The 19,917-nt window shown below is 38.9% G+C and overlaps 1 protein-coding gene across 1 annotated transcript in view; it reads right to left on the bottom strand.

Annotated features, from left to right (window-relative positions):
- Positions 1–12,712: 12,712 nt before the first annotated feature.
- LOC135310863 (transcription factor RFX3-like) overlaps positions 12,713–19,917 on the bottom strand; it is a 184,960-nt gene continuing 177,755 nt past the window's right edge. Inside the window, exon 15 of the mRNA XM_064439935.1 lies at positions 12,713–19,458. Coding sequence (XP_064296005.1) covers positions 19,217–19,458 — 242 coding nt within the window. The 3' untranslated portion in view covers positions 12,713–19,216. The remainder of the gene's footprint in view (positions 19,459–19,917) is intronic.

The raw sequence follows: 19,917 nt of genomic DNA, 5'->3' as shown, positions 1-19,917 counted from the left end.
TTCCTAAGTAACTGGTTAGAACTAGTTTCCAGTTATCTGAAAAACATCAATTTATTATTTTTCATTAGGTTTAGAAAAAGGTTTCCCTTTTACCTCGTTCTTCTCCTTAGAAGAAACATTTTTTTTCCTCCTGCTGCTCAACTAACTGACATGACCCGGATTACTAGTAGGCATACATTTGTCTTCTTTCATGAACAAACGTTTTAACACATTTTATTTTAACAGAAGTTCACTAGCAACAGTTGAATTATTTTTGCTTGTTGCAAAGACCTCTGAATAAATAAAATTTAACACCGATATAGTTATATTGCATAATGGTGTGTAAGCTACCTAAGATTTAGTATGTGACCAAATATATGGTATATTAAATATTGTTCCGTGGTAAGATATAGGGTCTGTGAATGTTGGGATGTTAACTTGGGATGTGATAGCTAGAGTTCAAGAATATGGCCTATTTTAAATTGATAATGGTTTTCTCTAAGTTCAATTTAACAGAAGTGTCCTATTGGTCTTATATAAACTTTTACATTTAAATTATATTAAATGTAATGTTGTCGTGGTATAGCCCCAGTCAGCAACCAAGCACCACGCAGCCGCTCGCTCACTGCCCCCTGGTGGGACGGGGGAGAGAATCGGAAGAGTAAAAGTGAGGCAACTCATGGGTTGAGATAAAGACAGTTTAATAGGTAAAGCAAAAGCTTCGCGCGGAAGCAAAGCAAAACAAGGAATTAATTCACTACTTCCCATGGGCAGGCAGGTGTTCAGCCATCTCCAGGAAAGCAGGGCTCCATCATGCGTAACGGTTGCTGGGGAAGACAAACACCGTCACTCCAAACGTCCCCGCCTTCCTCCTTCTTCCCCCAGCTTTTTATACTGAGCATGACGTCATATGGTATGGAATATCCTGTTGGTCAGTTTGGGTCAGCTGTCCTGGCTGTGTCCCCTCCCAGCTTCTTGTGCACCCGGCAGAGCATGGGGAGCCGAAAAAGTCCTTGACCAGTGTAAGTGCTACTTAGCAACAACTAAAACACCTCTGCATTATCACCACTGTTTCCAGCAAAAATCCCAAACATAGCCCCATACTAGCTACTACGAAGAAATTTAACTCTACCCCAGCTGAAACCAGGACAGTATCCACCCCTTATTCCATACCATTTACATCATGCTCAGGTTCCACACTAGCCAATACCACCTCATTAACCTCCACCCCCCTTCCCATCCTTTGATAAAATACACAGATATCATTTAGTCCACGGCTTTGGGCTCTATCTGTTCTTGTGGTCACGCAGGACAGGAGAGGTGGTGTGTTTCGTGGAGTTACTGGGCACCAAAGCCAGCTCAGGTCGGGTCACTGCTTCACTTGCACTGCTTCTTGAAAGGCTTGTCCTCCATTGGTGCGGGTGGTTCCTGCTGTAGTAATTCCTATAACATGCAACTCAAATCACAGGTTACAACAATTTAAAGGTATTTCCATTGCAATCTCCACCCCTGGTCCGTTTGGACCAGACCATCAGGTTTAACACTGTAATGAACTCCTCCCCTTGCGCCTGCTCTGGCTTGGATTTATCCACAGACTGTAGTCCTTGAGGGTTGTACCTGCTCCAAGTGGAGCCTTATACATGAGCCACAGTCTCACCAGGGGTACTCCTGCTGCAGCACAGACTTATCCAGAGCCACAGTCGCTTTGAGGTGCACCTGTTCCAGCGTGGCCTTCCACATGGGCCTCAATGGTTTCAGAGCTATACCTGCTCCAGCATGGCCTTACCCACAGCTGCAGTCCCTCCAGAAGTAAGCCTGCTCCAACACGGCCTTGCCCATGGCTGCAGTCCCTCCAGAAGTAAGCCTGCTCCAACACGGCCTTGCCCATGGCTGCAGTCCCTCCAGAAGTAAGCCTGCTCTGTTGTGGGCTTATCCATGGCCATGCACTTTGAGGAGCTCCGGCATGACCTCATGCACAGCCACTGATGCTTCAAGGTGTACCTGCTGCAGCACGGACATATCTACAGCCACGGAGACTTTGAGGTGTACCTTCTCCAAGATGGATTTATCCTTGGGCCACAATTGCCTCGGAGGTATACCTGCTGTGGCACAGACATAACCAAGGCCACAGATGCTTCGAGCTATACCTGCTCTGGCATGGGCTTATACACAGCCAAAGATGCTTCGGGGTGTCCTGCTCCCACATGGACTCATCCACAGGTCACAGTCCCTTTGACTTGAGTTCACACTGGAGTTCCAGCCGGTCCAGTACAGCAGCACAGAAACAGCAGCAGAGCCCTGGCCATCTGCCAGCCCAGGCGCCTGGCCATTGCCGTTATCAGAATGTTCCCAGGCACGGCAGGGTAAGGTGATAAGCAGTACAGCAGTAGAGCAAGCAGCAAAAGCAAAAAGCGCCACTAATGAGCACTAGATTTTAAGGCATACAGTACATATATACAGGAAGTCAGGCAAGCCCCATAGCAAGCACAGAAGCCTGACAATTAATAGCTAAACAACAATAACCGCTATAAATTCCACCTAGCACATTCCAATCAAACCAGTCGTTATCTCAAACCTTTCGTGCCCCACGTTTGGTGCCTGTCGTGGTTTAGCCAGCAACTCAGCCCCACACAGTCGCTTGCTCGCTCCCCCACTGGTGTGATGGGGGAGAGAATCAGAAGGGTAACGCTCGTGGGTTGAGATAAGAACAGTTTAATAACTAGAACAAAAAAAAAAAAAAAACCAACAAAAATGCAATGTAAAGGAAAACGACGAGAGGCGCGAAACCCAAGGGAGGGGTGGGAGAGGAAGGGGAATGAAACACCGAAACAAACCGCACGCGATGCAGCCACTCACCACCCGCGGACCCGACGCCACGCCTCCCCGAACCACAACTCCCCCCCTTAATATACTGGTCATAGTGTCACATGGTATGGAATGAACATCCCATTGGCAAGTCGGGGTCAGCCGCCCTGGCCGTGGCCCCGCCCCTCCCCTCCCAGCCTCCCACCGATGTGGCAGAGCGCAGGAAGCTGGAAAGGTAGCCGTCCCCCACAGTGAAGAGAATTAACCCCTTCTCAGCCAAAACCAGCACATTCTCCACCCCTTATTCCATACCATTTACACCATGCCCAGGTCCCATACGATCCAATACAACCTTACCAACTACCACCCCTCCCCTTCCCATCCTTTAACATAATACACAGACATTGTTCCCTTAGTTCATGGACCTTCCCTGTAAAACGTCCATTGAGTTCACCCAGTGCATGACTCTGGGCCCCATCTGTCGTATCAGTCTTTCAGGGTGGGAGAGATGGTGTGTGTGGCGTTGGGTTGCTGCATACCAAGTCGGTCATTGTTCCATCACTGCTGCACTTTGCTTGTTTCACAGTTTATCTTCCATGGATTGGGAGGCTTGTACTCTGATATCATTGATACAACACAGAGGTGACACACAATATTATAAAGCAGTTCGCATTGTGCCATTCAGTTCACTGGCTGTTTTCACCCAAAATCAAATCCCCTTGAGGCACACATGGGATTTCTCGATCATCCCGCATCACCCACCAAGTGCACCCAGGTCCTCGAGCAACTGTGCTTCAGTACCAACCACTTCTGAAGCAGCTCAAACCCCTTCATATGCTGCCAATATCTCTTTTTTCAGTTGGAGTATAGCGGGCTTCGGACCCTCTGTATCCACGACTCCAAAACCCAAGGGGTCGACCTCGGGTCTCCCCTGGCGCTTTCTGCCAGAGGCTCCAGGTAGGGCCATTCTCCCTGGGTGCGGCGTAGAGCATATTTTTTACATCTTGTCCTGCCCAGACTGGCCCAAGGGCTACTGCATGAACTATTTCCTGTTTAATCTGTTCAAAGTTTGTCATTGCTCAGGGCCCCATCTGAAATCATTCTTCTTCCAGGTCGCTTGATAGAGAGGGCTTACGATCAGACTGTAATTTGGAATATGCATTCTCCAAAAACCCACAACGCCCAAGAAAGCTTGTGTTTCCTTTTTGCTAGTTGGTGGAGACATGGCTGCTATTTTGATGATCACATCCATTGGGATCTGACGACATCCATCCTGCCATTTGATTCCTAAGAACTGGATCTCTTGTGTGGGACCCTTCACCTTACTTTGTTTTATGGCAAAACCAGCTTTCAGAAGGATTTGGACTATTTTCTCTCCTTTCTCAAAAACCAGTCACTCATTTTATGCAAATCCAGTCTATTTCCAAGATTGACACTGAGATTAAAAAATATATGCCTTGCAGCAGTTTCCCAAGATCCCAGGTATAACTCTGTTATCAGTACAATGAAAAGTTTTTAATAGGCATCTTTAAGTCCATAGAGTCATCAACTTCCACATAACATAAATGAAATGGCATGGAAGGAAAACTCCTACAAATTCTTTGTGATGAAAGGGTCATCCAGATGTCAAATCATGGCCTGAAGCCTCCTACTGAGCCTTGAACCCTGTGATGGTGTGCTCCCCCATCCCCTCTTTATCTCCCTAACCCTGCTCAGGCAATAAATGACAGTTGTAATGGATGCACCTGGTCATCATGGCTGCGCCCAGATCAAAGGGGATTCGGGAGACAGATAGCAACACAGTAGCCGAGGGCTACTGTGCAATGTGCCCACCTAACCACAGTGAAGAAACTAATATTTGTGGTCAATATGCAAATATGACTATGAGTCAATCATCTTACCCCCATAAATAGTGAGCAGCCCAAGAGCCCTTTGAGCTTGCATGGCAGCAGGCTGCACACCAGGATCATCCCTTGAGTAGGGAGGCCTCTCAGTGTTAGTCCTCAAGGTTGAGAGATTCCTTGCCACAACAGATCCTTGGTAAGTGACTAATAGCATGCTAAATTTTGAAATCTCAGCTAAGTGATATAAAGGATTGATTGTGCATATCTAATCCTTTAGACATAAACTGTTGACCAAGTCTGGGACTAGGATTGGATCCAGCTGCACCTAGACTCCTCTCTGAGAAGGAGTTCAGAAAGCAAGGGGAGTCCTTTCTGAACCTGATGACTCAACAGGAGGGCCTCCCCGACAATTTTGTCTGACCCTGTCCTCTATGCAGTAAATAATCAAGTCTACCTTGCCATCGAATCTTGTTAAACCACTGTCGCATTTACCATTGGACCTTGTTAACTCACTGTTTTATATCAATAAAGTATCTTTTTGCTTCTCTTTTAATGAGTGAAGTGCATCACTCCATCGGTGACAAACCCTCAAATGTTTTCCTCCATTGTTATAACATCATAAAACCCCTTTAAATATCATTACATTTTTCAAAACCAGATGCATAGGTCTAAAACAAGATGATAACACCCCTGTAAGATTAATTAATTTTGCATTATCAGTTCAGTATAATTGTATAAGAGGAAGAAGTTTTGATGACTACATCTAAGAGGAAAATAGCTTTAAAGAAAGAACTCAGGTACAACAGAGGAAGTCAGACAATATCACTAACTGAATGATCTTATACCTTTTTATATTTGCTGTACTATGTGAATGGAACACATTTATTATTAATGAAAGACAAGAAAAATCACACTTTTAACCACTTGCTATATATTTATGCTCTATTTTTATCTTTGTAGTGCTCTTCACAACTGAAAAAGTGGTCTGTTCTTGTAAAGTAGGCTGTACATGATTACATTTTCAGGAAGGATTATTGGTAAAGATAAATTAATGCACATCTCTGAATCACTATGATAAGCTAACCCATAAACCTGAAGAGAAACAACAATTTCATAGTTATTATTGTACAGATCCAAGACAATAATCCTGATGATATCATGCAGAAAATGGTATTTTCCACTAAGTAATAGCAATGAACCATGTAAGCTTTGCAAAGTAGAATTTAGCAGTCAGAGGAGGGAACTGAGAGATAAGGAATCATTTGTTTTACAACTATACCCTTGAAGAAGAACTGAGAGACCAATAAAAGGGAACATCCTTCCCCAGAAGATGCCAAAAGCTGGGTGATAAAGTGTGAAGTCAGTCAAAACTGCCGTAACTAGTGGAAAGGTAAAGGCGGCAGGGGGAGATCATGACCACTGACTCAATTCAGGACTGAGAAGACTTGCCCCCCCACTCCTGTAAGGAGCGTGCGTGCTAATTTACATAGCTAGCGAGGCTAATTAAAATATAGCTAACCAATAGCAGGTGAGATGATAATTACTAACCAATGAATATGAATTTAGGTGGGTTTTTACTAATCATGTAACAAGATAAATACCTTGTAGTTTCTTTGTGCTGAGTGCTAGCTCTGTGGAGTTACCACCTAGCACCCATCTTTGTGCAAATATGAAATGAATAAAATACCTCCGCTCTGTGTGTATTTTGATGTATTGCACACCAGGTGAACTTTTGGGAAAACACTGAGTGTATGAGAAATGTTTTCTTCTTCCATTGTAAACAATCTTGGCTAGCTGCTGCATCTATTGACAAAACATATCAAAATTCCTGGATGGGCTTTTGAAGCCTTTTCAAAGTCCTGCTGTCTTTATTACAGGCAAGTTAAAATGATAATTACAGATACTTCTTTCATCTTCTCTTTCAAATAATATTAGACAAAGCAGTGGTTCAAAAAAGGGCACTACCTTTTCTAGAAACAGTAAGGTATATAGAAAAGGGTTCTTACACATAAAAGAAAACTTATTTTCTGAGTAACAAACCTGAATATATGCAAAGGGTTTTCTGAGGCCTGGAATTTGCTGTTTAGAAAGGTCTTGGCTGTTACCTACTTGTGCAAGATGGTACATTTTTAATGGTGTATCAAGAATGACTACAGAGATCTAGGTGTGAGGGTGAAGTTATATTAAACATGGTTATACTGAAATTATATTTAAAGATGTCGTGAAATATCACAGTAATTCAGTGGGTATTTTATTTTTCTGCACATTATAGTTCAGTATTTTACCTCCCATCAAGTTATTTCTCTTGAGATCATAGTTCAGTGCAGCCTTTTAGAGACTCCCATATCATAAGAATCTTCATCCTGATCATCCAGAGAGGGAAACAGGATGAATCCACTGGTTCTGTTTGTCTTTGCATGGCTGATGAGTGGTTTTGTCTGTGTAGATCTGTGTGGCTGGCCATATATATACACACACACACACGTTGTATACATGTATTTGCATGCGTGCCTAAGCAGCCTACATGCTCAGCCTTGCTACTGGTTGGACCTAGGGGCATGGAGCTGCAGCAGCCTTGCCTCCATTGGGCTACCAGATTTGTCAACCCCTAATACAAGTGACATCCTTCCCACTTGCTATGAACCTGAAACTAATTTGGTGTCATGCTGGGAACACTAGGTAAAAGTCTCCTTTCTGTGATTCTGAAGCTGGTAATAAGATCCATGACTGAGATACTGGAGAGCAGACCATGCGATTCTAGCCCTGAACCCTTTTCACCGATGAAATATGGGCCTCCAGTCTAGGGCTCAAACCAATTCATTCACTCTTAGCAGGTTGTTCAATGCACCTCTTAGTTTTGGATGTTTGATTCTCTTGGCTGAAACCTGGGGAGGAAGGGAAGTCAATACCATAGAACGGAAAAACCAAACTTGTTCTAAACTTCAGAAACTCTGCTGAAAGTCAGATGAATTAGATGGGCAAAGTGGTTGCTAACAATCTGAACAGATGTGGTGAAATTATATATTTTGTCATTCACATGGGCCACATAAATCCACTGCCTGTGTTGCAGCCAATAACAAACCCTACAACCCTACCCTTCTTTGTGTCTGTCATTTGAATCAATGGGGTGTTATAGCAGCTGCTTCTGCAGACTTTCAACATCCATGAAAGGCAATACAACCTCAAATTGCAATTTCTGCAAAGAACCAGTTCATGAACCCCTCTTCTAAAGTGCATCCAATATCCAGCTGTTCCCATTCGCAACTGTTCTACTGGTAGCCCTCTCTAACTCTGCTCTAACAACTCAAGGGTTATAAAAATGCTTCTGCCACCAGTACTTCATGAAAGGTAAGGAGTGCATCACTCCTCTGCTTTCACTAATGACAATTTATTTTTTATAAATAGGTGCTTGGAAATGTTAAGTACAACTCATTAGCAGATCTAGATTCTGCCGAGAGAACACATTCTAATAGATCGGGCCCAAATGCTTATACAGTATTTGCGCAATCTATTTGTAAGCAGATGAGGCAGATATGAGCAGACAAAGCAGGGACGGGATTCCCAGGACAAACATAAAGATGTTGCCCAAGTGTGCAGGGATGGAGTTAGGAAAACCAAAGCTCAACTGGAGTTGGAACTAGCAAGGGATATGAAGGCCAAAAAGAGGAGCTTCTATAGGTATGATGGCAGCAAAAGGAAGGCTAAAGAAAATGTGGGCCTGTTACTCAGTGGGGCAGAAGCCCTAGTGACCAATGGCATGGAAAAGGCTGAGGTATTCAGTGCCTTTTTTTTTTTGCTTCAGTTTTCACCAGTAAGTACTGCCCTAAGACCTCTCAGTCCCCTGAGCCTCCTAGCGGTCTGTGAGAGTGAAGCATTACCCACAGTAGAGAACAAAATACAGTTAGATAGCACTTTAGTCAGTTGGACATATAACAAGTCTATGGGACCAGACAGGATGCAAAAGGGGCTGAAGGAGCTGGCTGATGACACTGTAAGACTGTGCTCTATCAATGTGAAAAGGTCATGGAGGTCAAAGAAGTTTCCTTATGACTGGAAAAATGCAAATGTTGCACTAATTTTCAAGAAGGACAAGGGGAAGGATCCAGCGACCTACAGGCTGGTCAGCCTTATCTCAGTCCCTGGGAAAGTTATGAAACAAACTCTCCTGGGAGCCATGCCCAAGCACAGAAAGGACAAGAAGGTGACTGGGAACAGCCAGCACATATTTACCAAGAGCAAATTGTTCCCGACCAACCTGATTGCCTTCTATGATGAGATGACTGACTCTGAGCACTAGGGGAGAACACTGGATGTTGTTCACCTCGAATTCAACAAGTCCTTTGACACGGTCTTTCATAGTATCCTTATAGCCAAATTTGTGATATATGGACTGAATAAGTGGACAATAAGGTGGGTGGAAATTTGTCTGGACCATCATGTTCACTGTTGTGATCAGTGGTACAAAGTCCAACCATTGACTGATTACCAATAGCCTCTCAAGGGCTGATACTGTTTAACATTTTTAATAATGACTTGGATGATTGGATGGAGTGCACACTGAAAGTTTCTGGATGATACCAAACTGGGGGGAGCAGTTGATACACTGGAGGGCAGAGTTGCTACTCAGACGGACCTTGACAGGCTGGAGAAATGGGATGACAGGAACCTCACTGAGTTCAACAAAGGGAAATTTCCCAGATCTGGGATGGAACAACTCCATACACTGGGGGCTGACTGGCTAGAGAACAGCTTTGCAGAAAAAGACCTGGGGTCCTGGTGGACAACTAGTATATGAGCCAGCAGTGTGCCTTTGTGGCCAAGGCCAACTGCATCCTGGACTGGATTAGCAGTACTGTAGCCAGAAGGTTAAGACAAGTGATTTCCCCATTCAATAGTGATGAGACTACAACTGGAGTCCTGTGTCCACTTTTGGGATCCCCAGTACAAGACATTGACATACTGGAGTGAGCCCAGCAGAGGGCCACCAAGATAGTCAGGGGGCTGGAGCATATGACATAAAAGGAGAGGCTGAGAGTTGGGATTATTTAGTCTTCAAAAGAGAAGGAAGGACAACAGGCAATGGGAACAAGCTGAATCATGGGAAATGCCACTTAGATATTAGGAAGGTTTTTCCCCATGAGGATGTCAAACACAAATAGGGACTATGCTTGGGGAGTGTGGTGGGTTGGACTAGAGACCTCCGGATGTCCCTTCCAACCTATATCATTCTATAATTCAATAAATGCCCATCACCATTCCCTTGTTTTCTTGGTCCTCTAACTAATCTACTACAACACCTTAGGAAGCTTTAAGAACTTCCTAAGCCATGGAAAAAAGATATTAGTACAAACTACTTTCAGCTAGTTTCAGCGAAGGTGGTTGGTTTTGTCTCAGAAATATGCTAGCTGTACTCAGATCACCTGTACTCACATCCTATCCACTGTGGGAAGCAGCAACTTCCAGCTGGAAAGAGAGAACAGCTTGGGACAACATCTTTTTCAACACCACTCCAGCTAGATATGTGAAAGTATGTCTGACTATGCCCTAAACTTCAGTAGTGAAGACAGCTCCAGATTTTGGGTGCATAGTATTTCCTTGGGAAAACATTTCTGTTCATAAAATTGTTCAGAATAAACTGTCAACAGCACCACATTGTAGTCAATATTGTTTGTTTGTTTGTTTTCTGTTTTAATACTGTTAGGCTAATCCAGTTATTGGGGAAGAAAACATACAATGGTATTTAGTGAAATCTGGAATAAAATCAGGAATAACAGCATCAAGTCAACACAGCAACTCTCTTTGGCATACCATTAACAGTAACAGAAATGGATAAAGGTTTGACTGCTTTGGTTCCTTTGTGGAATAATAATTGGCTTTATATTTGTGATGGCTTTTGGCACAGTTTAGATTGTTGTGGCCTATATGAATTTTTACACATTAGAAGTGATTGTCTGAGATGAAGTAAATTAAATACATTTTAAATAATTTGATATAGAATGTAACTTACTTGATAATATCAACAGTGTGCAGAAAAATCACCTTGCAGAAGTAATAAAAATGGTAGTTTGATGTATAACCCATCTCATTCTGCTGTCTTAAAATACCTTGCATTTCTTGCTGATGATACCTGGGAGGATCAAGCTGGGAGGAGTGGCTGATACACCAGAAGGCTGTGCTGCCATCCAACAAAACCTGGACAGGCTGGAGAGCTGGGCCTAGGGGAACCTGATGAAAATCAGCAAGAGCAAGTGTAAGGTCCTGCACATGGGGAGGAACAGCCCCATGCACCGGTACAGGTTGGGTGTTGACCTGCTGGAAAGCAGCTCTGCTCAGAAGGACCTAGGAGTACTGGTGGACAGCAAGCCGACCCTGAGCCAGCAATGTGCCCTCGTGGCCTAGGCGGCCAATGGTATCCTGGGTTGCATTAAAAAGGAATGTGGCCAGCAGGTTGAGGGAGGTTATCTTCCCCCTCTACTCTGACCTAGTGAGACCACATTTGGAGTACTGTGTCCAGTTTTGGACCCCCAGTTTAAGAAGGAGAGGGAACTGCTTGAGCAAGTCCAGCAGAGAGCTACAAAGATGATTAGGGGACTGGAGAAGACTGAGGGGGGATCTTATAAATAATAATAAATAGCTGAAGGGCAGGTGTTAAGAGGATGGGACTGGACTCTTCAGTGGTGCCCAATGACAGGACAAGGGACAATGGGCACAAATTGAAACACAGGAAGTTCCAGCTAAACATGAGAAAAAACTTCTTTACTGTGAGGGTGACAGAGCAGTGGAACAGGCTGCCCAGAGAGGTTGTGGAGTCTCCTTCCCTGGAGACATTCAAAACCTGCCTGAATGCAGTCCTGTGCCCCCTGCTCTAGGTGTACCTGTTCAAGCAGGGGGTTGGACAAGATGATCTCCAGAGGTCCCTTCCAACCCCTACCATTCTGTGATTCTGTGATTTCACTGAATTTCCACCATTTCTGCCATATTGTATGCTGTGGGATCTATATTACAGCACTGTAGGGAGGTTGAACTGAACTTCCATTTATTATTTAAATGATTAAGCTATTTTAATTAATATTAACAATAATAGAAGCTGAATCCTGAACATTCTTTCTGGTAAGGCTGTTGCTGAAAAAAATCTAATAATATGACCAAATACTGTCAGTCAAGATGAAAGAAGATGTCTTTTACAGCTCCTTCTCTACCAGATGTGTGCTGGAGCTAAACCCACTCATTCTCAACCAAAGCACCAGCTAGGACAGGCAGTCTCAGTCTTCAAACCAATTAGGAGGATTTTGTAAACATAAATCTGGCTTGTCATCAGGGTATAAAGATTTATAGTCTTGTCTGGTAGGTTTAATTGCAGGAGCCAGTACTGTATTTGTAATAAGTTTTTGGATCTTAGCTGAAATAAACTGTATGAGATAGGCAACTGTGGATTATAATGCTCAAACTGAAGTTCCCAAATGAAATAAACTCAAGCTCTAGGAGGCAGCTTTCCTGTCTTTTTTTCTAAGCTTTATATGAAATACCTGTTTTGATCCTGGTATTCCAACCTCACTTGTGGTAGCATTCTGTTATTTGGTGGGTCTTCCCCAATTAAATTTCCATTCTACATTTTTAGATGCAAAACACACTGTCTGGAACACATTAGCGATCCATGAGAAACATGGCTTCATATGATAGAGACTTTATTCTTTGTTTTCAGATTAAGTACGCTGAAATAAGTTAATGCTGCAAATATTTTCACAATTTTACTAAAGCAAAACTTGCAGTAGTAGGCTTTGGTGATCATACATTAACAGCAATGAAGTCCAGATGCCAAAGTCTTCTTGCTCCTCACAACCCCCTTTTAGCTAGCTAAATTTAGAATGGAAAATTATTCTTGATATTTAAAATAACATATTATATTCTGCAGTTATTGGAAGCATGAACAACTATTTAATCAAGTTGACACCTCAAATAATAATCTCTTGCTGTCTGAGAAACACTCAGTGTTAGTTTTTTACTCCTGATACTGCTACATAAATATTAACTGTCTTATTTAAAAGGCAGAAGTTGAAATAATTTTTCTTTCAAAATCAATAGTATTAAAATTTAAAATATTTAATTATATAAACTCCAAAACAATTCAGATGTCAAATGTTTGTAACAGGAAAACAAATTTATTTCAGAAGACAATACACAATTTTGTTTTGAAAAACACAAGAAAACTAGCCTGAGTTCATGTCTGAAATATTCAGAAAAATCCTACTGTCTTTAGTATGTTCCAGTCATTATTTTTAAACAACACACTAAAAGTTAATATATATTTTTATAATTATAAAAGCTTCCTAGGTATTATACAGTACACAATACAAATTGCTCACAAACTATTATTTAACTCCTTCCAATTTTGAGAGGACATGAGATACGAAAAGATTTAGCATTTCTCACAAAAAAAAAAAATCACATCAGGAAATACATATTTACAAAATCAAACACATTATACAAAAAACCTATCAAATTATTCTGTAAATATGTTTCCCTTAAATAATTAAAAACGGTGTTCAACTAATTAAAAAAACTGCAAAACAACATTACATCACATGTACAGTCTACAAAAAAGTTGCTTTCTTAATTTACATAATGTATGCAGTAAATATGAAAACAAAAGTTCAATTTCTCTTAGTGTTATTACATTTCTGTGCCTGTGGGACCGAATCATGTAATCTGCCACTTACTAAGTGAAATTTAAATGATGACACTTTAAAAAAATACAGTAGAAAATAAATGGAACCAAGTAAGTTTCCTAGAAGGTAAGAAAGCCCTGAGTGATGACAGAATTATTGATTGGCAAACTCTAGAATTAACCTAATTACAGTTTACCACCTGAGGCAAAATTTCCCAAGTGTTTGAAAGGCACTCAAAGTTTATTTAATAGCCTCATTGGTTATTACTGTAAATCCAAATTTCCAGTGAAGATGATAAACTTGCTTTGGTACAAAATTATATTTTTCTGACATTTTAAATTGCTTTATTGGGTTACTTTAATATGATATTTAATGTTTCAATACAAAGCAATCACTTTAAAAGTGTATTTGGGAACCCTTTAGTATTCTTTGTGTAAAAAAAAAAAACCAAAAATAATACAAACCAACCCTCTTGTTGATATCAGCAAGTCAAAAGATACTGGATTAGGTCCCTGGTGAACAGCAAAGTGAGGTTGTCCCTCCACAGTCTTAATTCTTTTAAAATATTTATTATTTTAGAGTAAAGTTCACCCAGTGCTGAAAATTCTTGCAAGACATTTGCACCACAATCAAGGAAGCACTTAAGACCATAAGAGCATTTCCCTGATTCGGATTTAAGTGAGGGTCATTTTGATGCTCGTAGTCTTGTTATGGACTTTCTTCTCTACAATGAATTTCAGCCTTAATGATCAATTTATAAGAATGCTTTTTACCAAACGTTTAATTACTCAGGGCTTCTGATTCCAGCATTTTAATTGCTGGGTTTCTTTTTTTAAAAGAAAAAAAATCATAATAAACCAAGAGAGTTTAAATGATCAAACTAAGGCATATTTTCCTCAAACAAAAACTAGGCAGTCACTTTGTAAGTGGCTTTTACTATTCCTTAAGTAAAATGGGTAAATTAAACTCAGGTCTGCTGGCATACAAAATCACTAGCAGCAGTGTTCAAGGCATGCAAACTGGGAAGCATTTACAATAAATTATGAATAAAATATTGTTAAATTCAAACCCTTTGAGTATTGCATTTAATTATGCATGACTGTGCATTAACTGACTAAAAATCTTTACAACTTACTTGCACTATGTTATTAATGTAATTCCACTAAACAATGTAATGAGACTTTTTTTTCACTCAGCTAGATTTGAATAAATACATCTGTACCTAGTGTTGCTGATTGCTATTGCAAGGAACCAGTAGAAAAGCTCAGGAAGGTGGTATTTCTATCTATTATTTTCAACAACTCTCTACTCACTTCTGAACTTGTTCCCTTGTTAAAAATAATATTATTACAACAGTGTCCTTTTTGTCTATTTATCAAATAGACTGCAGAAAATTTGATTGCAAAAATACCAAGGGTTCTGTAAAATTCTTTCTTTTGTTAACTAAGCAGTTTTGGTTTTATTTTTAAAGATTTTAATTTACAGTATTAGAGTATTTTAATATTACTCTAAAGGACTTTCAAAATAGTACAAATATATATTTTTTTTTTCTAAACCTCCATCTTTTAAAGGCATCTTAAAGTAAACAACTTATGTCTGTAGAGTCAAATATTTGATTTCTCCAGATATTTATGCAATTATTGAAACAAAATAGCAGTAGTGCTTTGCACCAGACAGTACATGTTGATGGCAGTGAATAATATAGCCTAAATCTATTGAGCCTTCTGTAACAAAACCATTTCTGTCTAGTATGCAAGTATTTAATTTAGAAATTAAAAAAAAAAAATCTGCAAGACAATCAGCTACTTAAATGTATAGAATATTTTCAGTGGTCTGATTAAATTACCTAAAAAGTATATCCTTACAATGCTCAAAGGGTTAATGCAAGGCATTACATTAATTTTTTGAGGCTAAAACTAAGTACTTTGTATTTATGCTTCCATTCTTGTTTTGTTGTTTGTTTTTTTTTTATCACCAAAGTTGCAAAGATACTAGAATACCATTCATTGACCTGTTTTTAAACCACAGACATGATAGTTTTCCTGTTCTACAGACAAGGATACATTTCAGAAATGTATACTGATCTCTCAAATGAATGTTTTAACCTCTGAAATCACCATCACATGAAGTACCAAAAATACTTACATTATTTAAAAAGTTAATTTTTCACCAATTTTTTAAATGACTATAAAAGGTTATTTTATTTTGTAAAACCACTCTATAAATTAAGTTAGCTTGCAGTGTAGCTTTAACTAATATAAATGTTTTTCTAAGCAATGCTGATATCATTTGGTGAGAAACACAAATATATCAGGTCAGGTCTCCTCCTGTGGAAAATGTTTTGAACAGAAGCAGTGTTTCAGACATTCAAAAATGTTTCAGTTTAAATTAAAATGTTTTATAGACCTATACATTCCTCAGTGACAGTACACCAGCACATTATTTTACACATTCGTGAACTAAAGGCAGAAATGCTGTACAGCATCATTTTGTAAGTAAACAATTTCAAGAATATTCTCCACATTTTTAATGGAACATTTAAAAAAAAGGTGCACAAAGCATGCTACAGTACAATAATAAAACATGGACAACTGAAAAGAAGGGGGTTTTTAAAAACTGATTTACAATGAGAAATATGAAAATGTACCAACTTTTCATAAATATAAAACTTGTGAAAATTGGGCCCTGTGTTTTGAAAAAGTAATTCAACAATACCCATTCCGCCACAGTGTTCACTAAGTTGTGCTAATAAGGGGAGTGTCTCTAAAATAATTATTTTGAATTTCACATCAAGATCAGGTAAAATCCACAAATCATATGAGCCCTTATAATGTCTAGCCAGTGGATGTTTGCTACAGCTCTTTAGAGTTCTAAAAGACTTAAGCAGGCTTCAGAGTGGCAATTCAGACACATGCTACACACTACATAATTTGGACTGAGGTATCCATATTTCTGTTCTTAAATCATCAACAATACCCATCTATTAACAAATATCAAAAGTGTGTAAACTGTTTCATATGTGTATGTTTGATCAAAATTGCAGTAAAATTAAAAGCAAAGCACAAAAATCTCAAGCCCGTAAGTATACGCAGCAGCTTACAGCAACGTAATTCTTTTAAATATTTGTTAACATGGGGAAAATATTAATTAAAAATTTGAGAGAATAATCAGTTGATAAGCATAGAAATGCAAGCTCCATTCAGTTATCTGCATCGGGGATAGTTCAAATTTGTCTTGATAACTGGTATTAGAATCCATGATACACATTCTACCTTTGTATACATATATCTTGTTTTCTTTTTGCACTACATGAACAGTGATCAACTGTTCAAAATATCAGTCAAAAGATATTCAGGTCCCACCTCTTCTTAGCAATCTAGATTTGCATGTTGCAACCATACTTTTCTTTCAGCCACAATGAATCCAACATTCTACCAATAAAAGATAATGATAAGAAAACATTTAAGGTTTGTCAACACAAAATATGAAACCAGGCAATACAGACCATCAGTACAGCATAGAACACCCTATGTTAAAAATGAAAATGCTGAATATTTCATTTTATTTTACTTGTTAAAATCTTATAATGCAAAATAAAAGGGAGTAAATATTTATCATAGGTTAGTTTTTAAGATTTTTGGTGAAGGGTGCTGATTTCTAAGGGAAAAGACAGGATGCAGTGATATTTGGGAGAACAAAATCTATGAGGATTCAGCGTACAGGTGAATCTAGAGATAAATTAACATAAACCTCATTTGCACTTTTTGCCGAGACAAAAAACATCTACTGACATCAGTAGGAATTGTGCCTACATAGAATGGAGCAGGGTGGGTTGGCCTCCAAATTCTGCTAAGCAATTTACAAATAATTTTGTACACCAAAAAATGTTAGGACATCTTAGTTGATCTGTAACTGGTTTTGGAGCATATGAAAGCTCTAGCAACAAATTTCTTTGCTAAAAATACACTGTTCATTTCACACGCTGTTCACCCATTTAGTATATATGCCTTTTAAAAAAAAAAATCAATCCACAGCCACACTAGATAAAACAAGAGACTCCCTAAATTTTTTATACAGTCCTTTCTATAAAAATGATTTTTTTATTCTCTCCTTCACTTTTTTTGCTTTTATTTATTTGTTTTCACTATTTTAGCTTAGCGAATCCATGTGTCTGCTTTAAAAATAATGAAAATGCTTAAAATAATCAGAAAAAATCAGATGTTTAATATCAATTAATATGGAATGTATAGACTATCACTATAAGATGTAATCATTAAAACATAGCATCAGGCTGACACCCTACCACATATATGAATTGAAAATATGCACTGCATTATGTACCTGCTCATTTATTTAGTCTGACTTTTAAAAAGTAAAATCTGACAAGGGTTTAAAAATATATAACCATGCTTATGACTAGGGTCCATTTACTTTGTTAACAGCATTTGAAATTGGTATTATAGCTAGTTTTGCTTTTCAAGTTCCCAAGCAAATTTTATTTGTAATAAAGTGAAATTCATCTAGAAACAAGAAAAAATACTTTTGTCAATTTTAAGAGGGATATTAAAATTACTTAATAATAAAACACCCTTTTATTTCTTTGAAGACTATGTAACCTGCCCTTAATACTTAGGAAATTTGAAAGTGACAGGCACACCTTGTTGAATAAATTTTAAGAGTTATTAAGAATAGCAAAAAGTACTGAATCTTAGCTTCAGTTCTGTTTAAGGCACCATGTAATAGCCGAGGTACAATTATCCCTGATGTACATTCTTAAATGGCAATGGTCCATCTAGCCACCTATTCAAATTCAATGCAATTGGGAATAAGTACAAGTGAGGTGTGCCAGTTAAACTATCTTATTAAATTTTTGTAAAAATTTAAATTTACTTTAGTAATCAGGAAATATATTTTGGAAAGAAAATTATGCAGGTTGCTACATTCCTTACATTCTATAAATTATTATTTATGAAAGCAGCAGATTGAACTAGTAGTAGGAAAAGACCTGGAACAGAAGAAAGTCATCCAAAAGGAATGTTTTTCTGTACGTCCAGTTCAGCATAAGTAGCATGTACACTTAAAAAAAAAATCAAGTCACTTCTTTTCTGGTTCAGTTTCTATCAACTACAGTGCCACTCAACAACCAAAAGCATCTGTGCAGTGGTCTCAAATATAGAATCAGTAGTCTCCAAAACCAGAGGAACTGTCATGCAAATCAAATCTGGAGCTGTTGATTTTAAAGGAAGCTTGTATTGTTTACACGGTGATCAGATAATTAGGTATGCCTACAGTGTACATATTACCACATTGTTACAATTCTATCACTCATTCTGCATTTGTAAATGCAGTGAAAACACTTCTTCCTTACAGAAAGAAAGCAGATCCTCCCAACTCTCCAACATTATGATTAAAATACCCCCTGAATGCTCACAATTTCATCAAAATAGTGTCTTCTAGTTCTGTTCAATGAAAAGCACCATTTATAACAAATTTGATGCATCTGCTGTCAAATGAGTGTGCCTCTATAAGTCAAAGAAAGTATTTATTTTAATGTTTCACAGAAGTGCATCTAATTAAAAATCATTATGACAAATAATTAACATTAAAACATTTTTTAAACTATGAAAAAAAAAAGTTATTTTAAGAGGCAAAAGCATTAACATTAAAAGCTTGGCAAAAATCTTCCTTGACACTTGAAATTAGGAAAACTCATAATATTGAGTAACCAATGTAAAATTATTTTGCTTACAAATTTTTTAAACATCTGGCAAAATGCATACACCCATTTCATTTCACAACTCCAATAAAAGGTAATGTTCAGCACAGATAAAATTTGATAAGTCAACTTTCAGGCCTATTCCCCCCCCCCCAAGTTAAGTCCAGCGTCAACAGGGCTAACATAGTTGGGGGGGCGCTTCAATATTAGACTGCAGTATATGTATTTCCAGTAGCACTGCATTGTCTGATAGTCTGAGTATTTGTAACAATGTGCTCATTATGAAGTGGGTTCAGGAGGCTCTGCTCTACTCCACTCTCAAGCACTGGCTGCTGCATGCAGCCCACCTGAAACGCCTGGTTTAGTTCTGTTTTCTCCCTCTTGGGTTGTGGCTCTCCATTTTCATCCAGCTCTTCTTCTATTTCGCTTTCAACTTCGCTGCCCTCATCTGCACAAAAAAATAAAAAAAAACCAAGAAAAAATAGCACAGAGGGAAAAAAAATCTAAATACAATGGCCTTTATTTTGTGAATAACATGAAATATGAAAACACAGGGGAATGTAGCAACCTGATAAAGTAGAAACTGAAACCTCAACATTTTATTGGGAAAAGTCAATAAATACTGTAGATAAATAGGGTAATGAACTCCGTCTAATGTTATCTCATTTTACTGATAAGGAAACTGAACTGAAGAGAGGTTGACTTGCTCCAAATCATACAACCAGTGTAAGAACGGAGAACAAATTAAGCCTTCAATCTACAAAGAGGACATAAATTAATTTCTTACTATATCCTTCAGTAACCATTAGCAAGTTATTTGGCAAGTGCTTGGACCCAATTTTGTCATCTTCACTTATCAAACACACTCACTACATTCACCACATTCACTACAAATGTATATATATGT

This window comes from Phalacrocorax carbo, assembly GCF_963921805.1.
Source record: "Phalacrocorax carbo chromosome W unlocalized genomic scaffold, bPhaCar2.1 SUPER_W_unloc_3, whole genome shotgun sequence".
NCBI classification, from domain to species: Eukaryota; Metazoa; Chordata; class Aves; order Suliformes; family Phalacrocoracidae; genus Phalacrocorax; species Phalacrocorax carbo.
Note: the sequence above shows the minus strand (reverse complement) of the source record. Positions and strands in the feature narration are given on the sequence as shown.